Source organism: Artemia sp. Qi Xiang Cuo, chromosome 8, assembly GCF_049724085.1.
Source record: "Artemia sp. Qi Xiang Cuo chromosome 8, ASM4972408v1, whole genome shotgun sequence".
In the NCBI taxonomy this organism is placed as follows: Eukaryota; Metazoa; Arthropoda; class Branchiopoda; order Anostraca; family Artemiidae; genus Artemia; species Artemia sp. Qi Xiang Cuo.
The window spans coordinates 28,160,926-28,172,878 of record NC_142801.1 but is presented as its reverse complement, the minus strand read 5'-3'; the positions used below and the strand labels follow the sequence as shown (position 1 = coordinate 28,172,878).

The window sequence follows — 11,953 nt, the reverse complement described above, 5'->3', positions numbered from 1 at the left end:
TTACTATGCCACACAAAATTAGTTCCGCAAATATCGCTAATTTGTTACGTGGGAGAATCTTTCCATGGAGAAAGTTCTCGTGGGGGAAGGGAATTTTCCTTAGTGGGGGAGCTGGATTTTCCGATATTATTTAAAAAACGATCAGCAATTAATTAGAATACAAGTTTTTTTTTTCAACTGAAAGCAAGAAGCAACATTAACACTTAAAACGAACAGAAATTATTTTGTATATGAGAGGGGTTGCCTCTTTTCAATAGCTCGTTCTTACGCTAAAGTTTCGTTTTTAACTTTAGAAAAAGGTTATTATTCTAATTAAACAGCCTTCGTGATTTAGTAGTCATTCTCAAACAACTGGAACAAAAATAAAACTTAGGTTATTATAAGGTTATTAGGCTATTAGTTTAAAAAAAAAGTAAAATTAATATGCAAATTTGGTTTTAATTATTCACGTACGCTGAGCCAAATTCAAAACTTGCATGAATTACACAACGTTCGGAAATCATTAAAAAAACAAGTTTTTTCAACTGAAAGTAAGAAGCGACAACTTAAAACGAACAGAAATTATTCCGTATATGAAAGGGGCTGTCCCCTCCTCAGCTTCCCGCTCTTTACGTTAAAGTTTTTTATTGTTTTATAAAGTCGAGTTGTGAGAAAGAGTAAAACCTTAGCGTAAAGAGCGGGGCGCTGAGGAGGGGACAGCCCCTTTCATATACGGAATAATTTCTGTTCGTTTTAAGTTTTAATGTCGCTCCTTACCTTCAAGCAAAAAAAAAAATTTTTTTTCATTTGAATATAATTTAATGAAGCGTCTATAGATGACTTGGGTTTCGTGATATTGTTCAGACATTGTAAAAATAAATTTATAGGTAATAAAAGATAAAATTCTTAGTAGGTGATTAGAGTGTAGCAGGTGTATGAACAGATCCATCACCCTTATTACTATCATGACTTGTAGTGATCATACGGTTTATGGGGAGGGGGGACAAAAGCTGTTTGGGATTGGTTAATTAGTCTTATTAACAATTTCTTACAAGGAATTTTTTCTTTATCTGGGAATATTTACCAAATGTTGAATTCCAAGACCTTTTTTTTACAATCTTCGCAGCTCCAGCAAGAATAATGATATGCCACTAGTCTTGGTGATTTCCTCATTTTATTCAATTTTCAATTTTGATATATGTTACCTCTTCCGGGAGGCTATTCAAGATAGCAACAGGTCGTCGGGCGAAACTCATTTTTAGGTATTTCGCATGCAGTGTAACCTGCTCAAAGTAGTCCTCTCGGACTCTGTTTTGACGTGTTGCCCTTAAAGCCTTAAAGGATTGGGACAGGGACAACATGAACAACTAACCATGGTTTTGGGAACAATGCTGCTGCGAAAAAAGTTTAGACCCACCTTTTGATGACGACATTGGGGATCGTGTCAGAATCTGAGTCCTTGGTGTCTTCCAGAAAACAGAACATTATAAATACATTGCTAGTAGTTATATCTACACTAATGATTTTTAAATCTGTTCATGGCGAAAAGAGAGAGAGGGAATGCTCAAGCGTCATTCAGTTGAAAGACCTTCGCCAAAGCTTTTGCAAAAGCATCTGCTTTTTCCTGGCCAGAATGCAGCATCACCCCATCGGAATGAAGTGATGGAAATAAAGAAAATTTAACTGAAAATTTAATGATTACTGTCAATATTAAAAGATCTGAATCTGAATGTGGTCAGCGAAGCTAAAAAATAACATTTTTAGGATGGGAGTATCTGCCAAAAATTATTGGAACTGTTATGAAATTGGTGAAAACTTGATATACCATCTGTATTTACATACAACTTATTTATTAGGTAAATAATTGTTAGTTGTTTTCAAACCTGACATTTTTTGACATGATTAATTTTTCCACACTTTACACCACCATTTAAAATATAACTTGTAGATATTGCACCTGTCTTATAGTACATGATATTTGGATGCCATCTATCTAGAAAACGGATAAAATATCTCATATACCGGAAATGTGGATTTTACAAGGAATAAATCCTTCATGTATAGGATATTTGATCGTTTCCGACCTTAACCTTTCTACTCAATTTTTAGACCGTACGCTTCCGATTTTGAAAAACTGTATTTTTCTTCTTTCAGGTATACTATAATCTCGGTATTTTCGTGGATGAGTCTCGTAGCTGATGCTCAGAAAGGATCATCCATCAGTATTTCTACGGTGACTAAAACTCAGCAAATTAACCCTGATGCTCTAGATCAAAGAGGAATCTTAGCAGTCAATACTCGACCTGATAATCCATATTGCCAGTTAGAGAAACAAAGTGCACCGGGTCTTACCTTTTTAAGTTGTTTGATGGACTTCCCCTCAAATTTTCAGCTTGAAAGTATTTACAATCTCGGAATTTTCAACGCAACCCTCGGAATAATAACGCATGATAAATATATAGACAGTCCTTTATTGAGTAGTTTAACCATTAGCGGATGCGGAATCACTGACATTCAAGAAACATTGTTTATGACAACACCTAATCTGGAAATGTTAGACTTAAGTGGGAACAGACTTGCTGTCATTCGGGTAAGCACCTTGTACGGGCTTGAAAAATTAGAATTTTTGAACTTGGCTCACAACGAAATAGCTCTGATTGAACCTGGAAGTTTTGGGTCACTTGCGAGTCTTCAAGTCCTAGATCTGTCACAAAATCACCTGACTGAATTCCCAGTACATCTGCCATCATCCCTCACAGAGTTAAAAATGCCTTCAAATAACATTCAACAGATTACTACACCAGTATCACTTCCAAGAGTTACCAGTCTTGACCTTTGTTCTAACAAACTAGAGGAAATCGGTATTCTAAGATGCCCTAATCTTCGTTTTCTGTGTCTCGGTGTAGAAAATCTCAAATGGGATAATATAGAATTACAATCGTCAAGTCTGGATAAATTGGAAAGCATTTCGTTTCTCCAAGAAAAGGAAGGAGATTTCCCTGCTAATGTCCTAAATTATATTCAAGGAAAATTAATTCACAAGCTCACCATCACAAACGTTTTTACTGCTCGATTAATCCTGCCACCTACATTGACCTCATTGTCTTTACTTAATGTCAAAGGTGTAAAGGACATCGACTCTCTGAAAAGTTGCGCTCCAAATCTGCAGCGTCTCGACTTAACAGGAAGTAGTGCCCTTGTAGAGCTTCTTGCAACAAATATCCTAATTGTTCAAAAAATGAGTAATTTAAAACAACTAATTATACGCGGATGCCACCTAAATAGCATTGACTGGATTGACCAGCAAGTCCATACCGGGATTTTCCCAATGCTTACTGAATGTGACATTTCTGACAGCACGATAGATTGTTCTACTGGTGCAAGCCTGAATACTCTCTGCAGTTCCATAACTGAACTTGAAACCACAGGAATACAATTCATTGGTATGAATACAATTAAATGTGCACCGAGTGGGGAAAATTGGAGCAAACAACTTTGCAGTACAACCAGTGAGCTTGCACATAAGCCGGTGAAACCACAGCTGATGAATCCAGCGTCTTTGCCTCCCAAACAGGAATCGGTGAACCAGCCCTACAGTGTCACACATCTTGAACATACTGAGACTCAAGAAGTTATTCAGGATAATTGGGTTGCTACTATAGTAACTATAGCTGTTATTGTAATTCTTATTTGGGTCCTCGCCATTATTCTTGCAATATGCTACTGTCGGTCACTAAAAAAGGATAATTTCCCTCCTGGAGCAAAGGCTAGTTATTCTCCTGCAGAAACTGAAATGATGCTTAAAAAGCACTAACGTCTGTTACTTAATTGAATATAAAATAAATGTATGTTTGTCTTCGAAAAATTTCTCACTTACTTTTATGTTTTCGTATCATGGAAAGCTAGTATATTCAATTATAAACGGCTTTAAAAATTACTAGTTCGACTAGTAGTGCATCTATGAAGAGGAGTCTACCCTAGAATTTACTCGGGCGGTAGGTGGAAGAAAGCCAATAAGGCTGTTTTTTGGGATTATTATAGACATTTGGACAGTTTTTACTTACTTTCTTGCAAATTTATCAAGAAACAAAAGACTCGTAAAAGAAACAGAAGCTATGCAAACATTCACCATTTATGGTGAATGTTTCATCATAAAAAAGAAATTCACCATTTATGACCACTTCTTCGGCCAAAAAGAAAACCAACTCTTATTATTGACATAGATTAAGTTTTCTTAAGTTGGCCTTGCCCAGTTTAGTAGCAACGATAACTAAAAACATATTATAGATATGATTTTCCCTAAAAACATTGGATAGCACTAATTCTTTTTACTCGGGGTGACGAACGTGGCCCTACTAATCTCATTTTCGATACTCACGCATCTTAATTTTGGACCAGTGTGCTTGCGCACTCTCAATCCTCATGCGCATATATGATGGGTATCAGAAACTGTGTTAGAAGTGCTAAATTTGAGCCAGACAAATTTTAAATTTTTCATTTTGCTCAACAAAAGTAGTTTTTATTGGCTGCCAGTGACCCTTGGACTAAAGTCATATAATGCCACTTTACGCCAGTAGAAAAGGCCTCTTGTTAGTTGAAAGTGATGACATGCCGTCTGACTGACCATATTTCAAACAGTATGCTGTACAAAAATATGGTTCAATCTCGTTTTCTAGGGCTATAATGGAAAAGATGGCTAGGACAAGTTCTGCGGATGAAAGATGGAACACTTCCAAAGACCGTTCTTGTCGGCCAACCATCTAACGAAAAGCAGGTCGTCTCTAACCTACCAGCCAACCATTAAACGAAAAGCATGTCGTCCTTGAATGGGGTGGGAGGATGTCAAATGGATATATTTACGGGAAATCGGAACTTCTTAAGTCCTTGAACAGATTAGGATGGGGATGGAGCGTGCGTAGCTGTGTTTGCCTCAGGTGGCCTGGTGATGTTGTGAGTTCTTAGTAAATCAGGCAAATCGTATTAAGTGAAGTGTTTGGTTTTAGAGTCCATGCGTGTTTCACTGTGCGCGGTTCGCGCACACAGGGAGAGTTTTTTTTTCAAAACGTGGTCGAGGCTGAAGGCCTCGACCGAGTCCGTTGATTTTGAAATGAAGTTATCAAGTATTTTGCAGTAGGTTGCATAGGTTGCATCAAGATATGGCTAATTGTAGACAGAGAAAAGACAAGACAGATAGTCCAAGTAATTGAGAGGTAAATGTTTAAATGGCTGGGGCACGGGTAAATAGCGGCCAGTTCTAAAATGACAGTGATATTCGTGGACCACTTTCACCATTCTATTAATTGAACACCAACTTCGATTTCCACTCTTGTCTGGTCTCCACCAATCAATTCTGTACAAACCAATATCCTAAAAAGTCAAAATCAATAAAGTGTACTATTTCGAGTAATTTTTTTTCTGAAGGTAAAATTTGTTTGTTTTCTTCGTGCTAATTGCAGAATAATACATAAGAAACCCGATCACCCGCCCCATCCCCCCTTTAAATAACACCAATCTGTCCAAGGTCTAAAAATAAGCTTTTTGACGATCATGAAAGGTCAGACTTGCGAAGACCTTAAATGATCTCTTCGAGAACTTAGATCTATGATATATGTCAGTACATCGATTAGAGCGGTGATCAGATCCGTAAACATGATTGAAAGTAATCATAAGTTTCTTAGTTGCGTCTTTTGGTGATCGCAAACAATCTAACCCTTACTCCTGTTGTCACAACATCTACCAATATAGCATTGGGTCTTTGTCAAGTTTGTCGGTAAGTTAGGACGAGCATCCTGCTTATCAGGTTCTGGGGCTTGGGATTAATCCTACCTCAAGGGGAAAATGGGAAGGGGCTAATTTCTATAACTAGGAAATCTACTGTAGGAGATTTATCAGATTTCATGAAAATTTTAGAGAATATGATGGGTACTTTATGTCTTGTGCTTTTTGAGGGCCGAGATTCGATCCAAATCCTTTCAGGGCAGGGTCCCTAAATGCTTGTCGCCAGGAGATCTACCAAAATAATTTTTGAATCTCAGCCCACCTTGATAAGAAGTTAGCTAGCGTTCTTGCTGCAGCTTTCAAGTGTCTAGAACGAATTTAAACTTCACTGGGAAAGTGGAATCGACATCAATCGGTGAAAATCCTGCATAAACTAGTAAGAGTGCCATTTAACTATCATGTCTTAAGGAAAACTTCCCAATTTGGTTGATTGATCCTTTCAAAAGTTAAACTGCAAAAACTGTTTAGGTAGGGAAGTTTAACGGGAAGTTTTTCGCTCGTTTCTCTAAATTGTCTTGTCATTCTAGAATCGAGAAAAAATAGCACTATTTACCTTATCTTAGTCCAGATGACTTTCTCTTTGTTTCGGACATTTTTTTCGTTGTTCCGGAGATTTTTCTTTTCGGGTCGAACCAAAGGACTCATAGCTCTTTGAATTAGTTTTTATATTCAGTGAGTAAAGAGACTGATTGCGAAAAGTTCCTATTTGGCCACTTCGACAAAAATAGAAAAGAAGGTTAGAAGAATATGATCTTCCGCTTCCGGCTATTTCTTCAGAAAACCAAAGTTCATTCTGCTCTGACCAGACCGGTGGTCTAACGACTTTAATGACGATATAATCAATTTACTTTTTTTTTTTTTTAATTTATGTAGCCCTTTTATGATTGAAATCAACGAGCTCTAGGATATCGTCACTCAGTGGTGTCAATTCGTGATTTTTTTTTGGAGGGTTTATTTTTAAATATCTGGAGGGGCAAATTTGTAACTTTTTTCCAGTTTTTCAAGGAAAACACCAAATAATTCATTTTCGAAAATGAGGAGGGGGATCAAATGCTCCCCCCCCCTGCATCAAAAAGCTGACCCTATAATTATCATTTTGATTGTGCAAAAAAAAAAAAATCCCAGTAGAGCAATACAAGATCAGTGAAATAAGAATAAAATCTTGGCAGAGCAGAAAAATAAGTAAGAGCTCTAGCTTTGAGAACCGGTACAAAATTTTAATAATAATTACGTATGCGGGCATAATTCAAATCAAGGTTCCTGAGGGTATGAAGAACCTAACCAGTATATAAACTATCCATGTCCGTTTCCGTTAGTCAACTAAAAGAGTTCTGTTTAATAAGCTGCTATGCTCTATTTTATTATTGCATTAGGCTTACTGTTGATTTTGTATTTCTATATCAGAAACAAACCCAAAATATTAAAGCCGACCAAAGAGAAGATAGTTGTTATTACCGGATGTGATTCTGGAGTAGGTTATGCTGTTGCAAATGAAGCTTTCAAGAATGGCTTTACTATTGTTGCTGGCTGCTTGAGCCTGGACAGTGAAGGGGGTCAAGCCCTCCATAATTTGAAAAACGAAAGGATAATAGTAGTGAAGTGTGATATTACTCAAATACAAGATGTTCAAAATCTACACCTAAATGTGTCTAATCTGTTGGATAATCTCGACTATTGTAAGTAATAAAGCTTCGAGGATGTTGAAAAATTGTCAAAGGTCAGTGTCCACGGGTGAAACTCGATTAGCAGTTTGACGAGAATCCACTTTCATGGTTGCAATAGTAGCTGCAACCTAGTAAAGAGCGAACCACAGCCCATAGTAACAAAAAGTTAAAAACCGCGCTTCGAAAAAAGCTACCTAGTCAAAAAAATTGCCATCTAACACTGATCCAGGAATGATGACTATTATTTCGGTTTGTCTTAAAAGTAACAGTTTATTGCAAAGAGAAAAATATGGTTGATTTCTTGAAAAAGCCTGAAGCCCCTCAAAAATGAAGTCAGATCAAAATCAAAACTGTACCATTGGAATCAACATGGTCGAAAACCTTGTACAGGGAAATTACAGCCCCCCTCTTCGAACAACAAAAAAAATCGCTTTTTTGCATCGTTAGCACTGATATGTCTCCCTTTTTTTATTCTTTCTTTTTTTTTCTAGCAAGGTTAGGGGGGGGGGGGTCTGAGCATCATAGAGAGATGTGTAATAGCTCATTTGAAAATGAATTAAATTTGTAAGTGCTCTTTTTAAGTGACCAAAAAGATTGGAGGGCAAATAGCCCCCCTCCCTACAGGCCCCTTCCCCCAAAAGTCATCTAATGAAAAGTTTGAGATTACCATTTTGTTCAACATAGTTCAAAGGTCCAATATCTATGGTTCGGGGGATGATATAACCCTCCATAGTCCCCGGGGAAAGGGCTGTACGCTGTATTGGTATAGGGCGCATCGATACCACGCATATCGGTACGGACGTATTGTTATTGGGCGTTTTGGTATCGCCTGTATCTTAGACAAATTTTTAGTAGCTTATATAAAAGATATTGCTCATATATACGTCCTTTACCTATAAATTCCACCATCAGCAAGTTCCAAATGGAACTAAAAAACGGCATTTTGGGTGCCTTGTCTCAAGTGGAAAAGCTACTGGGCTACCATAATTTATTAAAGTGACGTTTAATGGCTCATTTGCAATCTATTGCTTATTTCTACGTGATTATTATCAAATCTGCCATCTATACGTTTGATATAGCACTAAAAACAGGGGCGTAACTTCTTCAAAACCCTGTGAGGGGGGGGGGGGCAAAAGTGGACCAGACTCTCCCAGATCAAGTGAAAATGTCAGTGGTAAATAAAAAAAAAGATTTATAGTACCATAAATGCGAAAACCAAATACAAAAGGAAAACCAAAATACAATAATGAAGTTGTACTTGTTCATTATTCGTTGCACCCTCAAGAAATGAAGTTGCACTTTTTACTGTGGCCACTGTAGAATGGTCAAGAGTCTCCGATGGTAGAATGGTGAGTATAGCTTGTACATGAAAATGCAGTTTTTTTTTTAATTAATTAAAAAAAAATTTTCCACAAAATAAGTTTTTCAATGAAAAGTAAAGTACTCCATTATACAAAAAATGAGCAAAAATAAAATCAAATAATCTACGAAGCGGTAACTACCGCAAATTAGCATCGATAAATAAATGAAACCCGAAACGAACAGAAATTACCATAAATAACCGAGTCAAACTCAAAACGAGCAAATTAACGTAATTTGTGCTCAAAACCCCTATGCCTTCCCAAGGCCAGAACATAATCTGACTTTACTGAAAAAAAATATAAATGTTTTTACTTTTATAACTTTAATAAATCAAATAATATTAACGTTCAGATTATTAAATATCATTATATTTATATTAAACTGACAATACACATTCATTTGTATTTTTTTCAGGAAATTGAAAATTATGTTCTGGCCTTGGGAAGGCATAGGGGTTTTGAGCACAACTAACGTTAATTTCTGCTCGTTTTGAGTTTGACTCGGTTATTTATTGTAATTTCTGTTCGTTTTGGGGTTCATTTATTTATTGATGCTGATTTGCGGTAGTTTCACGCTTCGTAGATTATTTTATTTTTTCTCATTTTTTGTTTAATGGAGTTCTTTACTTTTTTTTGAAAAACTTATTTTGTGGAAGAAGTTTTTTTAATTAATTTCTCTTCGTTTTGTATTGACATATTCGTTTTAGGGAAAGAGAAAATACTCCTTTAAATGTTTTCGTTTTTTTAATACTTTATAATTCGGACTGCTATTTATATGCTGGAATAAATTATTTAGCAATCTTTAGCAATATAGACCCTTTCAAAAATCTGAACACAAATATTAGTGTTTAATTTCGTTTCATACCTCCTCTAGTTGACCTGAAATGGAAAACTTGATTCCATTTACAAAAAATCTGCTTACTGCTTACTATGAAATGTCAAGCCTTTCAATCACTTTCGACTATTAAAAAGGGCACTAGACCTGTCGATTTCCAATCGAATGAGCCCTTTTGGAAACGACAACGCTTTCTATAAACACCTTATATGCGCCCAGGGCATAAAATACAACCCTTACCTTAAGGTCTGTTAGGATGGTTGTCATTCTCTAAGACTAAATTTCCAGAACTTTCAACTACGTTAAACAACATGGCTATCTCAAAATTTTGATCGGATGTGTTTGGGGAAATGGTGGGCGTGAGAGGCGCGGTAGTCGCTCTCCAATCACTTTCAACTATTAAAAATGGCTCTAGCCCTTTCAATTTCCAATCAAATGAGCCCTTTTGAAAATTCTGTGACAAAAATTTCAATAAAAATGTTATATGCCCCCAGGGCATAACTTACAACCGTTGCCCTGAGTGCTGGAGGGGGGGTGTCATTCTCAAAGACCTAATTTCCAGAACTTTCTACTACGTTGAAAAAAATGGCTATCTGAAAATTTCGATTGGATGTGTTTGGAGGAAAGGAAGGCGTGAGAGGAGGGTTAGTTACCCTCCAATCACTTTCAAATATTACAAAGGGCACTAGCCCTCTCAATTTCAAATTGAATGAGCCCCTTTTGAAGTTTTACGACAACTCTATCTATAAAAACCTTATATGCCCCCAGGGCAGAACTTACAACCTTTGCCCTTGGGGCTCTGGGGGGTTTGTCATTCTTAAATACATAATATCCAGAACTTTCAACTACGTTGAACAAAATGGCTATCTCTAAACTTTGAATGAATGTCTTTGGGGAAATGGTGGGCGTAAGAGGGGGGTTAATTACTCTACTCACTTTCGACTATTAAAAACAGCAATTTCAATTTCCAATTAAATGAGCCCCTTTTGAAATTTCTATAACAGCTTTCTATATAAACTTTAAATGCCCCCAGGCCATGAATTACAACCCCTGCACTGAGGGCTCTGAGGGGTTTATTATCCTAAAACACCTAATTTCAAGAACTTTCAACTACGTCGAACAAAATCGATATCTCAAAATTTTGATTGGAGGTGTTTGGGAAAATGGTGGGCGTGAGAGGGGCGTTACTCGCTGTCCAATCACTTTAAACTATTAAAAAAGGCACTAGCCCTTCCAATTTCCAATTGAATGAGCCTTTTTGAAGTTTCTGCGGTTTCGATAAAAACCTTATACACCCCCAGGGCATAACTTACAACCCTTGCCCTGAGGGCCGTGGGGGAAGAGGGAGGGGTTGTCATCCTTAAAGACCTAATTTCCAAAACTTTCAACTACGTTGAATAAAATTGCTATCTAAAATATTGATTGGATATGTCTGAAGAAAAGATGGGCGTGAGAGGGGGGTTAGTTTCCTTCAAATCACTTTTTACTATTAAAGAGGGCACTTGCCCTTTGAATTTCCAATCGAATGAGCCCTTTTTCAAGTTTCTACGACAAGTATTTCAATAAAAACCTTATATGCCACCAGAGCATAGCTTAAAACCCCTGCATTCACGGCTGTGGGCGGAGTGTCTTACTCAAAAGTATAATATTCGGAGCTATAAATTTTGAGGAACAAGACGGATATTTCAAAAGTCTTATTAAATTTGTTTGGAAAAATGGTGGACGTGAGAGGGCTGTTAGTGACTCTCCAATCACTTTCAACTATTAAAAAAGGCACTAGCCCTTTCAATTTCAAATTGAATGATCCCTTTTGAAGTTTCTACGCTTTCAATAAAAATCTTATACGCCCCCAAGGCATAACTTACAACCCTTGACTGAGGGCTGTGGGGGGGGGGGGGGGTTGTCATCCTAAAAGACCTGATTTCCAGAACTTAAAACTACGTTGAATATATTGGCTATCTCAAAGTTTTAATTAGATGTGTTTTGGGAAAAGGTGGGCGTGAGAGGCGGGTTAGTTGCCCTCTAATCACTTTCGACTATTAAAAAGGGCACTAGCCCTTTGAATTTCCAATCGAATGAGCCTTTTTTAAAGTTTCTACGACAACGCCTTCTATAAAAAACCTTATATGCCCCCAGGGCATAACTTACAACCCTTGCCCTAAGGGCTGTGGGGGTTTTTAGACTCAATAATTTTTATCTGGAAATCAACTACGCTGAACAAAATGGCTATCTCAAAATTTTGATTGGATGTGTTTCGAGAAATGGTGGGAAGGGAAGGGGTGTTAGTCACCTTCCAAACACTTTCGAATATTAAAAAGGGCACATGCAATTCCAAT

The 11,953-nt window shown here is 37.0% G+C and overlaps 1 protein-coding gene across 1 annotated transcript; it reads left to right on the top strand.

Moving 5' to 3' along the window:
- Positions 1–2,139: 2,139 nt before the first annotated feature.
- LOC148949299 (uncharacterized) lies at positions 2,140–3,838 on the top strand. The gene has a single exon (XM_089092916.1). The coding sequence runs from the start codon at positions 2,162–2,164 to the stop codon at positions 3,791–3,793; it is 1,632 nt and encodes a 543-aa protein (XP_088949042.1). The 5' UTR covers positions 2,140–2,161; the 3' UTR covers positions 3,794–3,838.
- The last annotated feature ends 8,115 nt before the right edge of the window (positions 3,839–11,953 follow it).